General features: G+C 40.6%; 1 protein-coding gene across 2 annotated transcripts in view; it reads right to left on the reverse strand.

The window, feature by feature from the left end:
- CTSC (cathepsin C) overlaps window positions 1-20,840 on the reverse strand; it is a 35,783-nt gene extending 14,943 nt beyond the window's left edge. The window contains exons 1-4 of one of the 2 annotated variants that reach the window (XM_024572740.4): window positions 20,445-20,840; window positions 18,535-18,680; window positions 13,960-14,044; window positions 8,665-12,364 (exon numbers count right to left, since the gene is read on the reverse strand). In XM_024572740.4, coding sequence (XP_024428508.2) covers window positions 12,354-12,364; window positions 13,960-14,044; window positions 18,535-18,680; window positions 20,445-20,616 — 414 coding nt within the window. In that variant the 5' untranslated portion in view covers window positions 20,617-20,840 and the 3' untranslated portion in view covers window positions 8,665-12,353. Of the gene's footprint in view, window positions 1-1,841; window positions 2,009-8,664; window positions 12,365-13,959; window positions 14,045-18,534; window positions 18,681-20,444 lie in introns of those variants that run through there. The other variant, XM_024572737.4, reaches the window with a different exon arrangement.
- Between the last annotated feature and the right edge of the window lie 5,410 nt (window positions 20,841-26,250).

The following is a 26,250-nucleotide window of genomic DNA, read 5'->3' on the forward strand; positions in this document are numbered from 1 at the left end:
CAAAGGGAACAGAAACGAACCAGCTTTACCAAACCACCACTGAACTTGGCAATTGTACTACAGTGGCACAGGCTGTGTGATGTCACCTCTGGCCATGTCTCGGTCTCCCTGTTTTCCAGTTAATCACACTCTTATGCAGCCATGATCCAGGGAATGTAACTATTGAAAACTAGCTTGTGATTGCCAAATTACAGAGTTAATGGGTGAAGTATATATATCGCCCCTAGCCGGTGTGGCTTATTTGGTTAAAGCATCATCCCATAAACCGAAAGGTTCTCAGTTGTGGGTTTATCTCCAGCCAGGGTGCCTGATTGATGTTTCTGTCTTACATTGATGTTTCTCTCCCTCCCTCCGCCTCTCCCTAAAATTAATAAGCATGTGAGGATTAAAAAATGTATGTACCTATGTATTTTTAAAAATCCAGTGAGATTAAAAATAATGTACCTTACTATGGGTTAGCAGATCATTAAGAGCTGAAAGAGATCTTGAGCTTAACTTCATCCCAGGTGAGGCAACACCTCTTAATCTCACCCTCCTTTTACAGGTGAGGCAGCATATGTTCTGAGCACCCCAATTAGCAGCTTAGCTTCCTCACTAAGTGAAGCAATGTTTGAAATGTCAGAAAGGTACAATAGTATGGACTATATTCTAAATGGTAGAGTAAAAAGTGAACAGCTTATTAGGAACTGGGTTGCTCATTGGTCAAGTGAAGCCAAGCAATTTAAAAGACAAATTAAAAATGGGGGGGCATGGGTTAGTCTAGATCCAGGCCAGCACTTTCCTCGGCAAGTGCATTTTGTCCTCTTTAAATTCATGCCCCCGCCCGCCCGCCCGCTGCAGCCGTTCCTGCTAGTGTGACCTGCTTCCGATGATTTGTTCACATGCACCTCCAGTGGATTTCGCAACTAAATAAAACAGGGCAAGTCGCTACCAATAATATTTCCTTTCCTTCCCAAACTAACGAAAGTCTGAAATCTCTTTTTTGTGTCGTCCACAGTTATCTAAAGCACACCTAACTTAACAAAAACACTAACCGAATGTTATAGCCTGATTTGTATCTTGTCAAAATTCAAATGTTGAAGTCTTGCCCTCCAGTACTTCGGCATGTGGCAGTATTTGGAGATAGGGCCTTTAAAGAAGAAATTAAGGGAAAAAGAGGTCATATGAGTAAGCTCTAATCCGGGATGAATGGTGTTCTTACAAGAAGTGGAAATGAGGACACAGGCAGAGGGAGAATCCTATGAGGACACAGGGAGAAGGTGGCCATCTGTAAGCCAAGGGGAGAGGTGTCAGAGCACAGCAAACCAGCCAACATCTTGATCTTGGGCTTCTAGCTTCCAGAACTGTGAGAAAATAAATTTCTGTTGTTTAAGCCATTAAGCCTGTGGTACTTTGCTGTGGCAGCCCTAGCAAATGCCATACACATCATAAATACTAAGAATTTTTATTTCAGGTACTATTGCCTTGTTTAAAATTTATGTTCAGTTAGTACTGTAGTTGTTGCAACATAAACATATGTATCTACAAATATTATGCAACATGTTTCTACATGGCAATAATAAAATGATTTTTATTTATTAGTCATTGAAGTTATGTAGTCCTCTTATATAAATTTTCTTTAAAGCCATCATTGTTACATTGGTTTTGGGGTGCTTTGGGGAGAAAAAAAGGTTCTTCTCTCAATTACATCAGTCAACATATTTTTCCAGTCAAGTTTTGTTTCTAAGCCAAATAAATTTTATATACTCAAAATAAAAATTTTCAAGAATCAACATACACACATAATTATATATACTATAAACCAAAGGAAATATATCTTCCATTGGTGACAACTCACTCACTTTTCCTTGAGACTCTGAAGGGGTGCCGTGTTCATGATCCCATTCTCAGAGGTAGTTCCTGCCTTCCTTCCGGTGAAACAAGCCCAGTTCCGGCCCAGTACATCATGCACCCACCCAGTCATCGTCTCGTGGCAGTAACTGGTCACCTTCCTGCCCTCTTCTTTATACTGCAATTAAATAAGGGGAGGAAAAGCCAGGTGAATCTGTGGCCAACTCTCAAGTCCATTTCCCCGCCTCCCAGTCACAGGAAAGACACCCCCCTTTTTGTTTCACCTTGGGGATCAGCTCTGCCAACCAAAACAAAAACTTCACCCTGAGAGCTTACATTCTCAGAGAGTATTCTGGACAAGGAGGAGAAATAAATGTCTACATGATAAGCATTGTTCGTCACCAAATAACATTTGTATAACAAAACACTTCTGGGTATGAAAAGCAAGGAAAGAAACTAACATTTTAATAGCAAATGCCACATTCCAGGCATTTTACAAATTACCTCATTTAATCCTCACAATAAGCCTAAGAGGAAGCAGATACCCAAATCCCTTTCTGCCAAGACTTGGGCTCCAGAGCCTAAAATCCTCATGTTACAACATCTTTTCAGGGAGGAAGGACACATATTCCGCAGTGAAAACATAGATAGAGTGTGAGATGCAGGAAGTAGAAAGCATGCTAAGTTTTTATGAGGAAGGACTTGGGCACAATTTCAGGCATTGATTTAAGGAAACAAAAGCAGCCAAACTGGCACCACAGTCAGCTGTGGTTCAATACTTTTCTTGACAAAAATACACAGTGGGTCGGGTTTGGTTCATGGGCTGTACTGGGTGGACTCCTACTCTGAGGTAACGAATACTACTTTTCCTGCATGCAGGGGTTGGCATACTTCCTTTTTAATGGCCATATTGTAATATTTTAAGGCTTGCAGGCTGCAAGGCCTCTGTCACAACCACTCAACTCCACCATGCAAAGTAAAAGATGCCTAGGGAATGCATAAATGAATAAATTAGAATATGTTCCAATAAAACTTTATTTAAAAAAGCAAGACTGTAGTTTGCAAACCCCAGATTTAGAGGAATGAGTGGGCTAAACTACACTTAAAAGATAAAATTACCTTATTGCATATGACTATCTCTGAATTCAAATCATATTTGTTGGTAGAGTTAAAAGTGAATGGCCTTAGAATCCAAAAGAGCTAGATTTGAATTCTGGATTCCCCATTCACTAAGCCATACAGCACAGGATAAGTTACTATGGGCTACTCCTAGGTACATTTTGCTTCAGTCTCAGTGGCTCAGGATACTGTGAAGCCCCTCTGTCTACCTCTGGCTAGGAATATCTCACTAGCATGAGTTCAGCTCACCACTCCTCATGTCCCTGCTAAAGCCTAACTCAGGACAAGGAACTCGGAAACAAAGGCCAAGGATATAATCAGGATGCAATGTTAGAGGATATATTATGTGAAATAGGGGACAAAATGCATGCTTATCATGCTGAACTACATGAAACCACAATTTTTATAGATCGAAAGCAGTCTAATATTGGTAAACTCATATGATGCCACCTACATGCCTCGTAGTTCTATTTAGCATTTCTCTTTCGCACAGGCTCTTGACCATATTCCCTATTCCCCCGGCACATGCCAGTCACGCAGGCCAGGTTGTGGCTAAGCCAATGCTCCCCTCCCCCCTCCTCTGCTGCTTTAGAAAGCAGTCTTGGCAAAGCTGTAAGAGTTCTTGAGATCTACCTTACAGAAATCATCAAATACAAATAAGTGGAAATAACCCTACTAAACACAGAGGACGCCCACTGCAGCATCACAGAAAAGGTCAAGACAAAAACAAGAGCAAAAGAATAGCCGAATTTTCAAGTATAAAAATAATTACGTAAATTAATGCTTCAGAGGCACATTACATAACATTTTAAATGTAAATGGGAGTTTTATAGAAGGGTTAGGCAATCTAAAGCGAGGGCAGGCCACCTGCTCTCATAAACAGCTTTCCTGGCACACCGCCCGGCCGCGCGTGGATACGGCCCGTGGCTGCGGTTGTGCGAGGCTGGCAGACCTGAGTAGCTGCTGCAGAAACCGTGAGGCCCACGAAGCCTAAAACATTCACTGTCTAAGAAAGAGTATGCTGACGCCTCCACAGAACAATGAAAACAGAACACCTATGATACATCAAGGGGCAAAAATACAAGATAGTACTTAAGTTGAATGCAAATATATAAATTATTTTATGAAATATGGTTTTTAAAAATGGAAATGAGAGGTGAAATGAGTGTGTGGGAGGGACTTTCTTGGTTATTTACCAAACGGAGATTGTTATATATATTTTGTAAAGCTAATCACTTTAAAAATATCCTTATTTCCTAAGAAGAAGACTCACAGCCTGTGAACACCTAGCAGAGGACGTCTACGCGGGAGGGCCCAGATGCACCAGTGGCTGCTAACGTGGACCCATCTGGCACTGCGATGACACCTCCTGAAAACAATCATTACTGACATAACACAGTTTGTATTTTACTGAGCTCTTTCATTTACTGATCAAATATCTATTGATCACATAATATTTCCCAGGCATTGTGCACAGTGCTAGGTATGCCCGTACCTACGTGTTGATGAGGCCCCAGCCCTTAAGAAGCTTAGAATTTAATGAAGTAAACAAATATGTAAATAATTCATTACAACACCATGTGGTTCAGCAACCTAACCATGTTTGGAGAAGCCCAGAAAACTTCCCCGTCTAAGCAAAAATTTAGATCACGGATGAAATGACTTTCCCTACAGACCAAAAGAGTTAGGGGCATTCACAGAGAAGAAATAGGCCCTATGTTTCCCATCGTGTGGTTTCGCCCGCCTACTTGGCACAACTGAGTCAGCGCTATAAGCATGAAGGCTATCACCAAATAAAGTTCCCCTGTGACAGGACAGCTGGCTTGTTATTTTAAGAGGGGAAATCACGAGAGGGTGACTAATGTTGCCTTGGCCCTTTGATCATTAGGTTTGTTCAAGCTCTCTGTACTCCTCCTCATCACCAGTATTATAAAGCTACTGGACCTTAACCTTTATTTATCACTTCATGCTTCATAAACATTTCATAGATTACTCATAAATCTTAGATGTTTAAGAGAATAGAAATAATAGTCTCAGGGGACAAAAAAAAAAAGAGAGAGAGAGAGACATAGAGAAGGTGTCGAACCAGAGTTTCTAATTAAGGACTCCTAGAATGAACACTCTTCCCAGTACCAGGCACCAATTCTTCACATACTTGGTCTTCTCACAAAGAGCTAGAGAAGTAACCATGTGATTCAATTGTCAAAAACACTGAGAAGATACCTAGAATCCATGCAGGAAAGGCTTAACACCCAGTTTGCAAAGGGTTTCCATCCATACCATTTGAGCCTCATAATGATTTCTTGCGATAATAGGCATTATTTTTCTCATAAAAAAAAAGTGGCCTTACAAAGTTAAATGGAGAGGAAAAATTCAAATACGAGTTGACAGTTACAAGGCTCACTGCTTTATCCATCCTTTCCCTTAAAGAAACCATGAGGTCCAAATTACTGCTCAAGGTCCTTCAAGGGCCACCTAAATACTCTGGAAGCACTAATGGCCATTCCTTACTGTTCGGGTGCCTATGTTTCCTTGACCCGTCAGTCTTTTTACCTTTTTGCCAAGGGATTTGAATGCAAAGCAGTATAGAGGACCTGGTCTCAGGCGGGACTGCCCAGACTGGATCCAGCTCTGCCACTTACTGGCTGTGTGGTCCTGAGCAAGTTACTTATCCTTCCTGGACTTTTGGTTTCCACATTTGCAAATGAGGATGACAATAACGGCCTTCACCTCACAGGACCTATTTTATACATACTAGCCTATTCGATTTTCACAGCAGCCTATGAGGTTATTCTTTACACACACACACACACAATAAGCACCATGAGAACAGGATTTTTGTTTATTCAGTATGTAGGAATTTGGCACTAAGAAGCAGTTAGAACAACAAATGCAAAGTCCTATTTCAACAATAACACAGAAACTCAGAAGAAATACAAAGTTTAAAATTAACGGAAGTGTGGTGTTGCCATGATATCAGAGACCAAATTCTGACTCTTAGTGCTACTTCAGAAATGTCAGTTTTCCTGTCCGAACCTGTTTCCCTATCAGTAAATTCAGCTCAACCTAGGAGTTCCAAAATATCTCTTCAAGCTTCCTAATATAGTCCTTATATCTGTGGATTTCCTATTTAATATTCATAAAGCCAGGTAAGTAATTCTTACTTCAGGCACACTGTTTACATACTTAAGAGTATTTATACATCTAAGTGATCCTAAATAATCTTTAAAACCCCTGCAATGGTGGTTGTTTTAACTCAACAAATGTACGAAGGAAGCTGCCCATTTTTGTACCATTTCTGATACATTAGATTGATGGAATTATTTTCCATTTAATAAATTTATCTTATATTATTCTGTAGTTTTCCCAATCTAAAATAATTTCTTTTAGAACCTAAGACCACCCTACAGAAGATTAGACGGGGCCATAACACACTGTGTAAGGCAGCTTCCACTTGGGAGAAATGAGGCACTGGCCCCTCCAGCCGCCAAGTGCACTCAGCACCTCTGCTGGGAAGGACCACACACTGTGCCCTGTTGTCTTCTGGTTTGAATGTTCTCAGGGTGTCTGCCGCTCTTCCTGCTATTGTGAAATACTTCTTATGTGATTTTTGACATTATTACCAATTAAGAAGTTGAAGTCTTGGCTACACTATCCACTTTGAAATGTAGCCAATTTTTTTTTCCCCTAAGAGTATTATGTCTTTTATATAAACATTAGTCTCTGAATCCTGCTTTGCACAGATTGGGGTAATTTAAATTTCTATTCATTAATGCCAGTTTTTATCGAAGCAAATAGATAATTTCATAAAATTTGAAGAATCTCCAAACCATTGCACTTATGTTTAGAAAACTACTAGTATTCAATAATTATCCATTTGCTTCTTCAAAATTACCATTGAGTGGCCAAGCATTCACAAACCCCCTTCTTCCATTTCCCTCTCATTTTATCAACTATTCAATTAGCTCTACTCAGTAATGTTAACCAAAAAAAAAAAAAAGCAGGTTCATCTATTTTAGAACTTGTTATTTATTGTGACTTTCTCAACTGCTTTTTGACATAGAGGGGAGATAAATCATTTACATTGTGTTCCACTATTTACCTGATTAATAAGATACTTATGTAATAGTATCTTATTAATACTATTGATACTTTGAATACTTTGTGTAGTGCACTGGCTATGAGACAAATGCCGTGTAGTAAAAAGGACTTCGCCCTTTAAGTCCTTGTTCTGCCACTTCTTCATGTAACCAGGAGCCAAGTCACAACTGGGGAGCCTCAACTTCTTCACCTGATAATGGGAGTAATACCCACTTTACTGGATTCCTATAAAAGCTAAAGATGATGTTGAAATTTGAAGAGTTTAAAAAATTTAAAACACAAACAAGTAACGTCAACACTACCATCTGTAACCATGGGCACACAGAGATGTTTAAGACTTTTTCCATGCCACCGAGAAACTTACATGTCAGACCAAACTGTCACTTGAGGAGTGGATACAAGTCCTATCCCGCCGACCAGTGATTTCCAAAATGAGATGAAAAGATGATCCATGAAAATATTGGAAAATATAATAATTTATATCTCTATTTGTAGTGTAGAAATAAAATCGAAAACCAACCTCCACTATCATTTAATACGCCAAGCAACACCCCAGCTCCATGCAGCTCCAGCGTCCGAGGTTCACTCGTCACGTGCAGTGCGCTACCCGAGATGGTGAGGCACAGCACGTGCCTTCGCGTCTGCTTACATGTACTTGTGTGCTTAGTGATTTAATTAAGCTGCCTCTCGCAAAATGAACAAGCGGTTTAAAATAACACTTGCAAAGAAATCAGGATTTTCAAATACTAATGCTGTAAATAAAAGCAAACAAAGGAATATGACAAAGCTTATTTACCCTGCTCCTAGTACGATTTCTGTCAGCTACATTAAAAAACAAGGCTTTGGAAACAGATGCTTTGAAAGGGTTCCATCACTGGAGTATCCACTTTTTAACTTTATGTATAAATAAAGCAAATGTTTCAGTTCAAATTTGTCTATTAAATTGTCACCATCCCTAACACCAAACATTAATTCTTCCAATCTCTACTGAATCTGTGACACCTTCAAACTTTTAACAAAATGGGTCAAAACTAATAAAATTATTTATCTCAAAGGTTTTAAGTACAAAATTCTGTTTCCAAATGTTCGAAGTATTCAGTAATAAAAATTATTGGTAACGGAGACTCTAACATTGCTTCGGCAACAAAGTCATGATAATGAAGCATATTTGTACATTGTTTTCAAAGGTTATCACAACGAAATATATTTTCGCCGGACATTTTGGGGCAATAAATAAATCAAGTATTTATTTCATATGTTTGAGAGAAAACATATTAGTGCAGTAGTGCCTGTATATAATTTTTAAATGTATCTATACATCATGTGGAATACATTATAAAAAATTTGAACATTTAGATCTATTTCATCGAGGTCATTCACCATTTCAGAAAAGTAAAATGATTGTTTTTAAATATTTAATTTATTTATTTTTAGAGAGAGGGGAAGGGAGGAAGAAGAGAGAAACATCAATATGCAGTTGCTTCTTGAGCACCCCCTACTGGGGACTTGTCCTGCAACCCACCAGGCATGTGCCCTGACTTGGAATGGAACCAGTGACCCTTTGGCTCACAGGCCAGCACTCAATCCACTGAGCCCCACCAGCCAGGGCAAAAGAAAAGTGGAATGATTTAATGATAAACCATATGTACAGCGTTATTACATTTTCACAATACTTAAAAACAAAGACTCTTTTTTCAATTTTTGCCTTTGGTTTACTGTGTACACACAGGGTAGGGCAAAAGTAGGTTTACAGTTATGAGGACATAAAAGAGAGTCTACTCCTGTATCATTATTTATTATTGTATTATTTCCATGCAAACCACTATAAACCTGCTTTGCCCACCCTGTATAACCTACACGAGTGCAGATTAACCGCTTCCATTTGCTGTCAGGTCTGGAGGGCGAGCCCAGCCATCACATGGCAACAAGAGAACAAGGCACATTTTACTAAGTTGGTGTTCTGCCAAACCCACTCAAGAGCAGCACCCCTTTCTTCAGAAAGAATCAAACTTCCTTATGTTAGTTATAAGGATTTGCTCTAGTCGTCTGCTTACTAAATAGACTTAACCATTTTTTTTTTTAGAAAGTTGAATGTTAATTAATAGTAAAAATGCCAGGAAACTGTCACAGTGGTTGCCACCAAATATCTTCCAGCATTTTACTGAAGAAATTGGATGCTGGATTTACATGTAAATTGGAGGGTCATCAATTTATTCATTTCCACTGAAAACGCAGTCAGATCCAAAATATATGTTCCAGAACTAGTTAGGAAAACAACAATTTAACACTCAGCAAAGCAGCCAAAATCCCTTGGCTCATTCATCACTTACTTATGAACTCTTTAGTTTTTAATTTATTTTTCAATTACAGTTGACATGCAGGATTATATTAGTTTCAGGTCTACAACTTAGACATTTATGTAGCTTACAAAGTGATCACCTCAACAAGTGTATTAACCATCTGACAACGTAGATTTTATTACAGTATTATTGACTAATTTCCTAATGTACTTTACATCCCTCGCTCATAAACTCTGAACACTGTGAGGCTGGAGGAAATCTCAGCGGCCGTCTAATCTAACTTGTAGCTGGTGCTGCCCACTGCCCTCAGAGGGAAGGCTGCGTAAGCGACAGCACCCCAGACTAGCTGGTCTCCAGGATCTGGGGGACCACGCAGTCATAAAGCTCCTTCCCCAACAGCTACTGTAGTTTTAGTAATTATGAAAGGTCAGTCCTTTTAACTTTGAGTCCTATCTTGGACTCTATAATCACATAAAAAATTAAAACATAAATAAATAAACACTAAAATTTAAAAGCCTCATCCGTTTTTGTACAAAGTCATTCGAAGAATAAGGCTTGAGGGTCCACCACAGGCTCTGAGGATTCAAATGTAACAATAATTCCAGAAACTTATCAATAAAACAACAGGACAACACAATGATGTATTATTCAATTCCCTTTCTTCTACAAATATTTATTGAAGTCCCATTATTTTTCACATTTTGTGCGCTACATATAGGGAATAAAATGGTCAGTAATACAGAGTTGATCCCCGCAATCACAGAGTTTAAGACCAAAGGAGAAGACAAGCAGGCAATTACAATGGAGGATGCTAAGCAGTGTGATACCATGAAGCTTTCTAACATTATTTATAGTTCCATACCCACCAAATCTTATTTCTTCATAATCAAAACAAACATTTAAATGCCAAGTTACTCTCGGAGAAACCATCACTTTAGTAGACATGATTTTAAATTCATACACACACACACACACACACACACATTGGTTGCTTTGTCAGTATTTACTGACATACTGAAAATCAGTTTGAAAATGCTGAATTCTCACAGGATTCTGGAGGAAGGTAACTTGATATATTTGAGAACAGAGAACCAAAAATATAAACATAGTACCATTCCTGATTTGTGCTTCTATAACCCTAGAGAATTATTTGTAAACTGGCATTACTTGTGGAAATCTTTGAAAAGAGAAGTGGTTAATCTTCCAAGCATCTAGACATTTCTATGTACATTAGGTGCTTAAGATATACAGGGAAGTTAACAGATTTTCTGTCTGGAAAAAGATGAGGACATGCCCCCCAGATCACCCCATCAGAGCAGAGTTAGTGCTGCTAGAGCAGAGAGCTGGTGCAAAGCACCATGGGAAGCAAAGCAAGGGTGTTTCTCCCAGTGACGGAGAGAGCTGGGGAAAGGCCTTCACAGCAGGGGGCACGGAGGTCCTGAGTGAAGAAGAATTATGAGGTCCACAGGTAGGACGGAAGAACGTATCCAGGTTGAAGGAGTGGGCTACACTGCTATTTCATCTTTAAAAGATATAACCTTCCCAGAATTGCAGACCAGTGCATCCCAGGTGGGACAAAAAGCTCTGAACTAATGTAATGACGGCAAGCTGCTCTCTAGAGAAAGATTCCTCTCTTTAAGCAGGCATCCAGCAGGGAGGTCCTCCCGGCCCATAGGAATTAGGTGTAGCCCCACATTTTGGGTTTACGAAGGCTGATATTAATCAGCTCTAAATAACTGAGGAGGAAACTAGTCCATTGTTTTAAAGGAAAGAGCCAGATGATAGCAATCAGTGTGAACAATAACGGTATTAAGAGAAGTGAACTTGGCAAAGGTACTTAGGTTGTATTTAATTTGAAGATTAGGAAGCTCTCCCTCCAATTTGGGGGACTACAAAGGGAAGGAGAAGGTAATTTTTTATCTTGAATGACAGGACCCTGGCTTAGAAAAGAAAGTGACTGGTCTCATTTGGAAAAGAAACCTAAGCTCCAAGCCAATTCTTTCCTAAATCTCAACAGGAGCCAATGCAGTGCGTATTCCATTCCATTAAACGACGGTGGTGCTTCCAGACTGGGACTCACTGCAAAATCTACCCAAATGTGACTCCAGGTACTTGTGAAATGGCTTTTCTTTCACTCTCTAGCCCCAAGGGAGTTTCAAAGACTAGCCTTTATCATTTAACTCTTAGGCTGTGTGAGCTTAAGTACTATATGAAACTAATTATCCCTATCTGTAAAATGAAGCTAGTAATATTTATTTTACCGTGTTTCTGTAAGATCAGGTATGTCAAATTCTTAGCACAAGGATGGCACCTAATCAATAAAACCCATAAAATGTATTCATCAGACCATCCTTCTGGCCAGGGGTACTGCAGGCCTGCGATCTACAAAGATACCCTTCAGCAATCTGGTTTATCTGAGAAAGCCTCTTCCATAGGACAATCGTCCCACCAATAACATATCTGCACATCTCAAGACATCCTGAAGCCTCATCTTCTCCTTAGGATAGATGCTGGGGTTCCTCAGGTAGTTAGAGAAAGAAAAGGCATTCAGAAAGATAACTGCGAATAAAATTTGCACTGCGAACAAAATGAAATACAAATTACCAATTCTAGCTTGTTTTGATAAATCATATCAATAAGAATATTCAAAAGAGAAAAAAAAGAATGGTGCATATTGTTCCTTTTACTCAAAGGCTGAATGGTGAAGGCACCTAAGACTTCCAGACATTTTTGTCTTTCTCCTGCGCAGTCTCTGCTTGTTCACGTTCCAAAATGGCGGTGGCTGCTTTCCACGGGTATGTTGGGGAGGGCAGCTGCCTTGGAGGTAGGTCACCAGACTCCTCTGCATTCTACATGCACATAAAGACTCCAGAAAGGTCTGTAGCTGCTAGAGGCCTCCGCTGGCCGTCAGAGGTAGGTAGGTCCAGTGCTGCGTGCTGGTCTGCCTCTTAGCCTCAAGCCTGTGTTGGGCTGTGGTCTTAAAAGACCCCCTCAACAGATGCTCTATTTAATAACTATAAGACAATAAAAACTAGGGTTAATATTGTCTCTTAACAATAATTAATCATATTAATTGCTTTTAAGAAAATAAACCAGTGCTAGTATTTGAGATGCTGGGATTTTGTTGATGCTATTTAAGACATCCACAAAAAGCCACCATTCCCGAAAGCTGAATGCTGAAGCATCATGCAGCCAAAGACAAGAAGCGCATGCAGATGCATTTGAACGGGACTGCCACCGTACAAACCTAGCACAACTTTGAAATGTATTCAAAAGACAGGCTCATCTAGCAACACAGACACATTAAATTGTATACCCTACAAATTCTAAACGCTTAGTGCTGCTTGGATCTGTATTTCCAGACACAAGGCTATTTATCCCGTTTCAGAGCAAATGCAGGGACTATCTTTTCTACCGGGAATGAATCCATAATTAGGAGGGAGAGGGAGAGTTTTAAGCCAGAATTTGATAAGCTGCATTCTGAGAATACCTTATTTTTTGTAAGGAAAAAATGGTGAATACTTTGGAAAAGTTTCCTATTTTATCTTTCTCCTATGCTATTACCATATAATATGGTGAAGAGTCTGAGAAGTTCTGAAATAAAGGAGATTATTTAACAAAATCTACACTTATTCAACTACCAGAAAAGCACTCAGAAGAAACAGCTTTTTGGTTTCAACTCTAATTTTCATTTTGATCTGTTATTAGTGGCTGCCTGGAATGAGCTCTAAAGCTTAACCAGATGAAATGTTCTACCTAGTGAGAAGTCCCACCTGGCAACCATGACAACTGTTGGGACATTAAACAGTTTGGCAAACGCTGGTATAGGGTAGGGCTATAGCCAGTTCCATTTTTCATTTCTCACTTCTAGTACTTACGAGCTAAGTAAAGGCGGAAGGGAAAGGGGGAAAATGTTAAAATGCAAAAAGGTTAAGTCTCTATCAACTTTTTTCTTTAAACACCCATTTCCCATCAAAATTCTGGACATCTAAATTTATGGACCCAGTGAGAGCAATAATTTAAACATATATTCTGAAAGTGTGAGAATGTAAAGAGTAAAAAACATCCTCTTCTTCCAGTCAATATTTTATATTCCGAGAAGGAGCCATTTTTAAAAAGACGGGTGCTAACTCACAGGAACAAGTGACAGATACGTCAGTTTCTCTGGAAGACCACCTTCTCAGACTTCAAACGCTGTGGCTTCACATGGTTCCCTCACTGAGTCTTTTTTGGAAAAAAAAATGAACTACCTGAGGCAGCCTAGCTGCTTCAAGGATCTGAACTGGACTGAAGCTAACCATTCTTTAACTGGCTCTTTCCCTTTTGGGGTTCATGTCTGTTTATGTTATAAGCATCATACCTGGGAGAGTTCATCTGAAGTGTGCAAATAGAACATGTGAAAGTGGAAAACCACTCACACAAAATAGTGCTAGCATGTGAAAGGTAGCAAATAAGCAGGCCCATGCAAGAAATCTAAAAGAAAACCACAATCTCTCCAGTTTCATCTCCATCTCCCTGATGAAGACATAAACATTAATTTGCATAAGCAACCAGGAGGAGGGAAGCTTGCTTTTAGGAAGAAAGTTCAAAATATTTCAATGGAGCTCACCCAGTTTGTTCCTCTGATATGGTAAATCATATATTCCCACAGTTCCCAGCTGCATGAACAACTGACTGATAAAATCAGTGACATCCTATGAAGAGTTCACAATGGGAAACCGAGTCATTATGTTGAGATTAAACATCACCATGCAAGAAAACAATACGTAGTTAGGCATGCTTTAAGTGTTAAACTTCTAATTCCTTCCCTCAACGGACACACTCTTAAAAGTAAACCCCAAGGTGTTTTTAAAAACTAGCCTAATCTTGGTGTATTGCATCTACATTGAAACAAATAAACCTATCCTAATAATAAGTATTCTAAAAGCTGAATTGTTACATCTTAAAAATGAACCCAGAAGACACAGTGGAAAAATGGTATAAGATTCCCAAATCCACTACATAGAAACACATGATTGACATTTCTGGCTGTTGTGACAAGCTTAAAACTTACAAGTTACTGGAACATAACATGGGTAAATAAATCCTCTGGTATGAATTTCACCAACCATTTCCCAAACATTCCAAGACTGCCAAATTTCCATCTTCTGAGTAGCTACCTGCCTAAGAAACACTAAGTAGTTTTGTTGTTGTTGTTTGGTTTTTGCTTACAGTTCTATGAAGACGGATGGATCCCAAACAAAAATTCAATTAGAAATCAATGAAGTTTGCTTGACTATCACCAAATAAAATTTTCAGCCACAATGAATCTAATTTCCTTTCTATACATCTTTTTCAGCCCTTCAAGAGCTTAATCTTCAAAATAAAATCTGAGCTCCTTCTCCACCACTCCCTCTCATAGCCTCAGGGAAAGTGAACTGAGAAACAGTAAAAGGTTACAAAGCCCACTCAACTTGAGAGTATTCTTTGGAGCGGAGTTTGTTTCCTATGACTTCCACCAGGCAATCTGGTAAAGAGGACTGCATATAGAGGAGCTTTATACAAGCTCATCACACAAAATGAACAAAGTCCACAGAGTCATAAAGAAAAAAATTATCGCTTCTCCACCCACCACATAAAGTCAACCATAATTAAATCTCCTTTACATTGTTTTGTTTTGTTACCTTGTTTTTAAGAAGTTGGCTGCCTTTAATCTGCAGGTAATTTTGAGGGGTGCAAATTTATTGGACTGTGCCAACTATAACCAAATGGTAAATGCTATTAAAATCTGATAGTCTCAGAAACTGGCCTGCAGACAGTGTTGTATTTTATTTGGGGCATACATAACATTTGAAGAGAAAATTGAAATGAAGATCTCTAAGGAAGTTTCTATTTTGCCATAGGTCTAATTACTTCTTACTGTTTTACATAAGGTTGTTTCAAATGTTTAGGTACCTGCCAGGGTGGGCCCTAAATGCATTTGAGTTTGTAACCCCCCATAAAGTGTTCGGGTAACTGAATGTCCACTGGAAGTTGAGAAGGAAAAAGTATCTTAAAAATATTTACCCAGTGCTTTCTGCCCAACTCAAACTATGCACAAACTTTCAGTGTCAAGATTCACTTCCTGCCAAGATTTTATCTAGATGGAAATGCATATGAATTTATCTAGTCACATGTAAAAAATAAAAAAGGATAGATTACGAAGCCAACAAAATCAAGGAAAAAACAGTGTGGGAACCTCAAATGATGAAAAATGTTCATCTTCCAAGTGAGTCCTGAAGAAGGAGAATTTAATAAAGTAAGTTTCTAGCAATAGGAGTGGGAATGCAGGGAGAAGGATGTGGACGCTCTCTGCTCTGGGAGCTGCAGGATGCTGGGCGAGCGGAGGGAGGAGCAGGAGCCTAACAGAATACCCTGCGTGTATCACGAGATCAGCAGACTCTAGGGGGAACAGTAAGAAACAATCTGATGAGAGCATATCCGAAGAGGGCAAAAGGAAACCAGTGGCAGGGGCTGGTATGAGTCAATGCAGAGATCTGGAGATCCAATTGACTTGTAAAAATAACAATGCAGAGAACAATGATAGCAGGTACACCTGGCAAAAATTTGCCAGATGCTCCTGGAATGGCCACAGTTGAGTGGACTATGCTGTAGGTTACATAAGACACTTAAACTTGAACAAAATACTGGTTAAGTTTTGATAATTCTTCATTTTTTAAAAATAAATTAACCTTTATTTAAATGATAATTACTAAGTCTGTAGGAAAAAGTTTCATGTGCTTCACTCATTAAATGGGTTTATCTTTTCTTGAGTTAACACCTACACTGTCCCCCCGCCCACCACAACAGGAAATACCCAAATGCTTTGGTGAAACCTGACAAGCCTTTTGTGTTAACTAACCAGTTTCAAGTTTCACCATAAGTGCTTGGCTTGCCTGTTATCTAAAATCAACCTTGCTTTATCATTTTTCTTAAAATTTGTAAAACTCTGTTCCCCATAACTTTCAGTTGGTTTTGCCAAAAGGACATGGATTCTATCACTGTTTATCTGGAACTGCTTGATTATGTTAAGAGAAAATTTAAAACCAACTATCTTATGTATATTCTATTCTGTTTACTGAGTTATGATCTTTGTCACAACTCCTAACTACTGACCAGTCAGAGTGGTTGATTTTTCAGCAAGAAAAGAAAACGTGGCCCTCATAATGGTTCTGGTTGAACGTGCAGTTAAAATACATACTGAAATCAGTAGCCGAAAACTCTTCCTATTTTTACTCCTAGTAAGAGAATACCATCCAGAAGCAGATCATTAGGTAGAGTTCTGTCCTACTACAGCATATATATTAACTCTTCCCACTTAGAGTTGAGAATACTTCTCATCTTATTTGATATTACAACGGTTTTGTGTCAAGCAAGAAAGGAGGATGGAGAGGGAGGAAAGCAGAGGGGATGGAGAAGCCAGAGAGGTGAAGAGGAAGAGGGAAGGAGCAGGAAGGATGATAACACAGTAACAACTGCCTTGAATATCTCTTTCTGTGTGCCATCAATTCCATAGGAATTCTCAACCTGAAGGCAAGAAGTATTTAAGGGCTGTGACGGAGTATCTATAAGAAGTCTGCAAAGCCCTAAGTTCAGGAATATTCACACCAAAAATTATAATCAGGTTGAATTACATTTACCTCATATGCACTACAGTTTTAAAAATTCATATAAATACTGTTGTGATTTTAAAAATACACACTATCCAGAGATAATCTTAAAAATATTTCACAACAGGTTAAGCATGGGCTTTGATGAATAAAATGGACTTTTGGCCCCCAACAGCCAACATGGATAGATGGTTCCTGCCAGCTGAATAACAGACCAGCCAATCCAGGTGAGTGAAGGCAATTTTTTCCTCTCTGTTTTCTTTTTTCCTATTAAAGGGGAGTCCTCATAATATATATATATATAGAGAGAGAGAGAGAGTTATTATTTGAAAAAATAGGGCTGGCTCAGATCTAACACCATATCCTAGTGGTTAAATCCCAACCCAGGAGAGAAATCACAATAAATTTAGAAGTTGGTTTTTTGTTGGTGCTTTGTCTTTTATCATCGTTAACAGTCATTCTTCCACTTCCCCTCGAATCCCAGGATTGGTCAACTCTTACCAGATGCTCTAAAGGCTATAAACCCTACCCCATGAAAACGTCTGTTTTTATTTATACTCGATTATAAATGAGAAACAGCTAGTCTCAGGCTTGTGGTTTCAATTTACTTAAAGCATTTGATACTCTGCCAAGAGGAAAACTTCCAACTTCAGAAGGATATCTGAGATGGACTACAATCTGTGCTGAACTTTTACCCTGGAGTGTATCTGCAATAGGAAACAACGTGTTAGCATATACACGCAGATATTAGTTCCTCCTTAGTGGGAGAAGAAAACACGCTGGCCTGGATGGACCTTTTACTTTAGTTAGTCCAAGGAGTAACTCGGATACTGTCTCTTTGTCTTAGTTTAGTCAAATAAGTTATCCACATTAATATATTTAGTACCTCATATTACTGCAATGAGTCACTTAGGTTAAGTTCTCAGAACCAACAAGCAATGATAAGAAAGATAGCATAAAAGTCCAAAATTGTTTATAATATCCATATCTTTCCCGCAGATTCAATGCAAAGCCAAGTCATTAAGGCAACACTTAGAAATAAAGGTGTAATAATACAGAAAATAAGTAAAAAGGTAGTCCTAACCCTGACCAGCCTGGCTCAGTTGGTTGAACGTCGTCCTGGAAAGCGAAGGAACACCGGTTTGATTCCTAGTCAGAGCACATGCCTGGATTGCGGGCCTGGTCCTTGGTTGGGGTACGATTGGGGAACATGGGAAAGGCAACTGTTTGATCAATGTTCCTCTCATTGATGTTTTTCTCCCTCTCTTTCTCCCTCCCTTACCCTCTAAAAATAAATAAAATCTTTAAAAAAAAATTTAGTCATACTTACCACACTAGAAATTTAAATATATATGGATTGTACATATTCAAATATGGATCAGGTTTTTTAATCTACTGAAATCATAATTTTAAATAAACCACCTAATCTCTCTTGGGAAAAGCAGTGTCAGTTCTGGTTATCTTCTTAATCTTAAAATTCTCAGGGTCTACTGATGAGAAGAGACTTCAGATATTAAATAATTAAAAATATGAATGGACAGTCCAACAACACTAACCTTAAAGAAGGCAAACCACTTGTAGTCGTTCAACACAATCTCAAAGCCCTGGTTGTAAATGATGGTGAAATGGCCAGAATTGCCCCAGTCATCATACGCTGTGTCCAACTTCTTAAGGTGCACCACTACTTTTTTTTCTGGCGGTCCTAAAGAAAAAAAAAGCACAACAATGGAAAATTATTTGTATTTCAATGGGAGGAAAAAGCTCCTGTACAATTTCCATAATTTTTACACTGCTTTCCTTTCATGTCACCAAGTGTGAGCCAATCTGGCTTGTGAAGATACCAGACTTTCCATTGTGTTGCGTCCCTCTGTATAGTTCCAGAGGGGTTTCAGTCAAGCCTGGAAAGTGAGGGCTCAAAAGATAGAAATACACCAACAGGCAGACAGACCCTCCAAAAAAGTGTGAATAGTACAGCCCCTACCTTCCCAGAGCATCCAAAGACTGAAGAAATTTTTCCACTGAAGAAAAGGGGAAAATGGGGGATGTTGAAGATGATAGGTAGAAATGAAGAGAAGACAAAATGGTAGTCGGAAAGTGGAACTGTTAAAATGTAAAAAAAAAAAACGGCTATCAGATCAAAAGACAGACAAAGGAAGTGACCTCTTCAAAGAAGAAATGGAGCATCGTTCTCTGTAATGGCTCTACAGTTCAGAACTTCAGAATCTGAATCCTCCCACAGTATTCAGCAAACTCTAGTTTCTATCTTATAAAGCTATTTGTGGGGACAGGAACTAAACTTTTAAACTTTAGAAGATAGGGGTTCAGACAAGTGGGTGTCTGTAATTATTATATTAAGGTCAAAAGTATAATTTATAGTCACAGGCTGACCAAACAGGGTTCTGCTGTATGCGTCTGGAAGTTTCCACACTCGAGGCAGTTTTTCCATAGTTCAGGTTAGTATTAGCTCTGAAATAGAATGTGCCCAAACAGTGCAAACCCTCATCTCCCTCCTGCTTCAGACCTCCAGCTCCACCTTCTAAAACAGAAGATGGTTAAAATGCCCGGGATGACGCAATGCCACAGTCATTTGGAGTTAGACAGCTGAGTCGATCCCTTTAGCAGCAAATCACCTGGCAATCTTTGTTCTGCTGACGAGCAGAGTGCAGCTGAGTTTCACTCGGTCTGGCCAAGCTACAGGCTGGCAAGGGATTGGGCAGAACAAAGGTGCCCCTTCTGATCAAGACACTGTGTTTTTCCTTCTCCCGTCACCAATTTCTTAGTCCTTGGTGTAACCACGTTATCTAAAGGGTATATGGAATATCCCGGTGTGTTCAAGTACTAGATATTTATTGAGTGCTTGGCATTGTGCTAAAGGGTTATTAAAAGAACAGAAACTCACAGAATTTTATATACATCCCTGCAATACATAAAACAGTGCACAGGGGTATCAGAAGTTTTCTCAGACTAGTAGCGTCAACACACATCTAAATCAAAATCGCTGGGCATAAGGGCTCTCTTTCCTACAACCTAAAAAAAAAACCCAAAAAACTTTTCTGTTATATTCTCAAGTATTTGAGCTAAGTTTTCACTGGCAAAACAAAACAAAACAAAACAAATAAAACCAGAACTACAGATTGGACCGGAGATGATAAGATTGCAAGGTCTTAACTCTCTTCCAAACCAAACAAACCCAAAACACAGAAAACAAAAATTAAGGGGGATTAGAAAGTACTGAGACACCAGGAATAACTAAGAAAGGGTGAAGTTAAAAGTTCTCAGCAGCTCAATTTGCACGTGGCGGCCCTGGCGCAGAAGAGGGCATCCCAAGGAGCCCCAAGTCCAGCTGAGACGCCCCGGCCTCGTGGAAGTGCGCTCCGCCTCGTGGAGGCGCGCTCGGTGTGGGCGCCGCGGGGAAAGGGGCTCAGGGCGAGGGCAGGGGGTCAGTCGGGACCTGGCAGCCGCTTACCCATCACCGAGCAGTTGACGTCGCGCTGGGAAGCTTCGCGGCCCACCTGGAAGACCCAGGTGCCCAGCAGGTCAGGGTAGGTGCAGTTGGCAGGTGTGTCGCAGTGCGCAGTGCCAGTGCCACAGAGAAGCAGCAGGACCGCTGCGAGCTGCGAGCGGGGCCCGGGACCCATGCTGGCAGGGCTGCAGGCGGGGCGCAGGAGCTGAAGCAGGAGGGCAGCCGGGGACTCAGGCAGCCCGGGACTCGGGCAGCCCGGACCGCGCGCCTTAAAATAACCCGAGGCCGGAAACCCGACACCGGGCGGGGGCGGGGTCTCGGTCCCCGCGTCGGGGTGGTGGGGACGGGGCGCGGGGGCACCTGGGCGCGGGCTTCGGAGCGAGCACTGCTGCCCTCGCTGGGACCTGGAGCCCCGGGAGAGCCAGGGACCAGGTTTATTGCCAAAGGGCGACTCAAAGTTAGGTTTAAGAGTCACAGTTGGTCCGCACGCGACCCAGACTTCCTCCTTCAGGGGTTGGGGGGGCGCAGAGGGAGAGGGAGGAGAAAATGAAAGAGAGTGAATGAGGGAGAGAAAAGGAGAAAGAGAATGAGGGAGAGAAAGAAAATGACGAGAGAGAGAAAGAGAGAGAAACGGGAGAGAAAATGGGAGAAGAAAGTGGGAATACACGCTCGCCAGCGCAGGGGAGGGAAGGCAGGTTGGGAGGCGGAGAGGGACAGAGACGGACACTGAGAGAGAAAACGGGTGGCAGGGACAGGGGTCGGGGACAGACCGAGGGAAGGAAAGTGGGGGAGGGGAGACAGGTGAGCAAGTCCCAGAGAACGAAAGACCTTAATGCGGAGTTTTGTTTTGCTTTTTCATTTTTTTTCTTATTAACTCAAGTTTTCGATGTTGTTTTTTCCCCCAGAAAGTTGTACTTGCTCTCCCCAGCCGCCTCAGCAGTTTGAGAACTGCTCTTCCTTCCGTTTTTTCCCAAAACTTTCACTACCCTCTTTTGGCTCGATTCTGCCTGATTTCCTGTTAATGTTTGCCTATTACCCGCGAGAGAATTCAGTGCAGTGCACTCTTGCAGTTTCTGTGTACTCGTTGTTTTTGTTTCCCCTGCAGACTTCGTAGGACTTAGTACACACACACGCACACGCACACGCACACACTCTCATAGTTCATGTTGCTGAACCCCTTCTCCTTTTACCCTTGAAAAGTGTAAAGCCCAGAGAGAGGAAGTAATTTGCCCGGGGTGAGGAAGGGAGAAGGCTGGTCTTACTGATAGGGGTGTAAGGGGTAGAATAGAAAATAAGATTTTTTTTCCCTTTCTTTTCTTCCTTCTCCATTACAGCCTTAGACGATTACTAATAGAATGTGTAACCAATTAATCAAATACATTTAACCCTCTCCTCCAGCTGAGATTTTGTTGCAGTTAGCAGTTAACAGGAAAGAACAAAGGAATTTTTAACCCAGCCCTGAGCCCACATGCCGGGTCCCCAGGTACACGGAGACTGGTGGATTGCACCCCAGAAACACCTGGCTGACGCACTGACCGCTGCTTGACTGGCTGTGAGATCCTTATCAGAACGCTGACCACTCTGTTCCAGGAATCAGTAATGAAAATATTCATCAAGATCAAACCCCCCTCCCCATGCTCCCCCTATATAAACTGGCCCCCTGGGAGCTTGGGGGAAGGTGGATGTCAGGGTTCTTATCCGCCATCTTCTCTGCTTTCCGACAGCTGATATTAGATGCACACTTAGGATCCAAGCCTTGTCTCTGCTTTTGGCTGGGTGGTGACAGGCAGTGCAAGCCTCAGACTTGGTTGGCCTCCATTTCATCATAAGCAGCATCCCAGTGTGCCAGTCTGATCTCTGGTAGTTACTAGGAGGCATTTTGTGGGGATTCAGAAAGCTCCACCCCCAAATGTGCCTCAGTGATATGCAGATTGTTTTGAGCTCAAGGCAACTTTAGCTGTGGGCTCAAGAGAAACTTCTGCCCCTCCATTAACTGCCTAAATGACTTGAATTGGAGGACTTGCCCATAAAAGGACATCAGGCATAACATTTTTAGACCTATGTAGAAGGCAGGGCCAACTTTTGATTACTAAACATCTGCTATTCTTGTCATCTTGCAATGACCCTTTGAAGCCCCCAAGTCACCTTGCCTCAACCATAGCTCAGAATGTCATGCATATTCTACCTTTCTTTCTTTAAACCTCTCATACATGTGGGGTCTTTGACCCTCTCCTGTTGTGGGGTTCATATACATATATATTTAAATTATTTTCTCTTGTTAATCTGTCCAGTATCTGTTTGATTGTTAGATCAGCTGAAAGAACCTTGAGGGTAGAGGAAAGTGTCTTCTCCCCACCCCCCCACCCCCACCACATGATTTCCGGGTGCCTCAGTGATCAGTTTAAACATCACCTTTCCTGTGAGATCTCTTCTGACATTACTGGCCCTTGTTGGAAGTTGGGGCTCCGTTCCCGCACAGAGCCTGTGAGGTGCCGGGCCCTGTGCCAGCATTAAGGACAAGAGGTGAACAGGAGTTTCCTGTGTCCCTCCCTTCTAGGGAACATGCATTTTGCCCTTATCACACTGAAAATAAGTGTGTGTATGTCCGTCCACCTTTTCCACCAGATGATAAGCATCCAAAGGGAGTAAGTACACGTTATTCACCTTTATCTCCCTAGATTCTGGGGAAACACTCAGGAAGTATTATGGCTGTTAAATGCATTTAATAACACTATCTTGGTTGCTAGGCCTGAAAGCCAAATTCAATTGGGCAAGAGGAGTTGTCCTTGAAAACTGAGAAGTGAAAGTGCTCTCTAATGTAGGCACCAATTGCAAAGGCAAGGGGGAGGAGACAGGACACCCGGCGGCTAGGTTTCATTGCCTTTTACCGAGGGTGAAAAGCTGGCATCGTATCATCGAGCTAACACACTTACAGGCCAGAGATAACAGTGGCAGAGTAGCACTGCCTTCCTGACTCTCTGGAAAAGTATGTCGTTGGTTGTTAAAACATTAAAACTTTTACTTGGTCATCAATATTGAAGAGCTGAACAGTGAAGTAGGAAATTCGTGGGTGTAATCAAAGTAGCACACAACTCCAAGAAAGTTTACAACAATCTTTACTCAATGAATGATAAGTAGAAAGTGATCCTGGAGACCCCTTAGTCTAATGGATTCATTTAATACCAGGAAACGGAGATTGAGAGAGAACAACCGGGGGAAGCGGAATGAATGCCACACTGCCAGTCACTGAGATTCAAGAATAAACCTCAGGTACCTTGATTTTCAATTGAGTTTATTTCCAATTATTTATTAATTATAAAGGTTTTCTCTCCCAAATAAACACTAGCCCTCTCTCCATTAAGGGGTGGGGGGGAGACTAAATAGTGATTCTCAAAGTGCTCAGATCCAAAGTCTTATTTTTATAATGAGTATTTTATAGAGACTGCAATATTGTGATTCATCAGATATACATCCTTACACAATATATGCAATATTGTGATGCCTATATTCATAAGATACACATTCGTAAGATGTATATCATATGAACCACAGTACTGTAAGATATATATTATAAATCACCTGAAATATATGCTCATTTGAAATATATATATGAATATATATATAAATATATATTTGCTTATTCAGATGACCACAACATATTTCTCAGGGTATTTGGTTTTCATCCACAGTTCCTGTCTCAGAGCTCCCGAAACCCGTGAAGTTTCCTGAGCAATAAGAGCAATGCAAGCCCCTTTTGTTATACTCTCTGATTTCTTCTAGGTTCCTAAATCTGCTTCAGAGCCCTAAAGGTGAACCAGGTGCCTCGTTATGCATCAGAAGCCCTTCCACCACAACTGGGTTTATGTTAATGAAAGTGACATTTGCAAAGCACCTAAGGACGGGGGCTGGTTGCCAGGGGAACCAACCCTGAATAAAGGGTAAGAAACTTTTATCCCACCCCTGATTCAGTGGGAAGAGGGGTTAATCAATCACACCTAAGTAATGAAACCCCCATAACAACCCAAAAGGAGGTGGTTGGGAGAGCCTCCACGACACGGAACCAGAACACGTCCTCGTGCCACCGTGCCAGACTCCAAGCTCCACGAGGACAAAAGCCCCTTTGTTTGGACCCTGCTCTATGTGTATCTTTTCAGCTGGCTGATAATTGGTATCCTTTAATATTCTCTAATGATCTGAAAAATTTAGTGAATAAATGCAGCTCACTGAGTTTGGTGAGCTGATCTAGTAAGTTAATCAAACCCAAGCAGGTCCTGGGAACCCCTGAGTTGTGGCAAGTTGGCCAGAAGCACATGCAACAACCTGGGCTTAAAACTGGCTTCTGAAGTGGAGGTGTTCTTGTGGGACTGAGCCCTTTACCTGTGGAATCTGACTCTGCATCCAGGTAGACGGTGTCAAAATTGAGCTGAATTCTCAGACATGCTGCTGGTGTCCAAGATTAGTTGTTGATATGGAAGGAACCCTCTCTCATGTTGGAAATTGAGTTTCAGAACACTTTTCAGGAACTTTTTACTATCCTGAAGTAAAATTCATTACAAGAAGTTACTTACACATTTAATTAAAAAAAAAAGAAAATACTAAATGTAATATAGAGGACAAATAAGAAGGTATTTTAAATACATTTCTAATACCAAGACATATATTCCATCATCTAAAATGCTTTGTATGAATGTTCCGGAAAACAGAATGAGACATTCAGATATTCACTCTTTATATCTCCATGTAAAATTTTGGAATCACTATAAAAGTGACGGGCACCTTTTCTCTGGTAACAGAAATGATTTCAGTGAGTTACATCTGAGATACTAGATCAGATGGTCATTTAACCACCTTACCTCAGTTGTTGATGCCAGACTCTTGCTCAATACTCTTGGTTAAAATTTATGGTCCAAATAGTTGAAATTGGCTTAATCTCTGATCAAAAATTACAGGGGGTGACTTAAAACTTTCTTGGTCAAAATGGGGCTTCTTTGAAATTTTCAAATTAGCTTATTTATCTCAACTCCAATGCTGAGGTTTTTGAACTCACCAAAGATAGTGGGAAGCTTTCTTTAATTTCTTGAATGCCTTATTTCAAGGCCTCAAAATGGTACCAGGAGGTAGCTATGGCTGTCCTCCAAGGAGATCATTGTAAACTTCATAAATGCCCACAGAAATTAGAAGAAAAGACTTGTGCAGGCAACCCTCCTCCTTTACTTTCAGAATGCTCTAAAATCTCACAGCCCCTCAGTTCCTATTTAGCAACACCACCCCTGACTTATTCTATTTGGTGAAACTCCCTTTGTACTCTGTACAAGGATAGCCCATTTTAAAGTTTTAGATAACTTCAGAGGATTCAAAACTGTCTCTGACTCCTGGGACTGAAGCAGAACTTTTAGCCAAAGGATTTTTCCCAAACCGCAAAATTAATCCCATTGAATCCAAAGGCACATTTAGTCTCATCATTAGGGCTTAACAGCCAGGTCTCTCCAACCTATACCAACTCATCCACGTGTTGCTTGGCAATGTCCCAGCTAGAGAATGGATGAATGACACAGGTTGAAGCCACTCCCTGTAAGACTTTAAACTCCTGAGTGCCACAGGCCTAAGAGCCTTACAGAAACAGTCATAAAAATTATTAAAAGCCATTCCCCAAAATTTCCCCAGGCAAATAAATTGGAAAGCTGTTCATCAAGGCATACAAGGAAAGGATGAATTCACCTTAGGTTATTTCAATCATTTTGAGCAAGTATTCCAACAAAATTCTGGAACCAACGACCGTAATGATGAAGTTACTAATTTATTCAATCCT

This window comes from Desmodus rotundus, chromosome 5, assembly GCF_022682495.2.
Source record: "Desmodus rotundus isolate HL8 chromosome 5, HLdesRot8A.1, whole genome shotgun sequence".
In the NCBI taxonomy this organism is placed as follows: domain Eukaryota; kingdom Metazoa; phylum Chordata; class Mammalia; order Chiroptera; family Phyllostomidae; genus Desmodus; species Desmodus rotundus.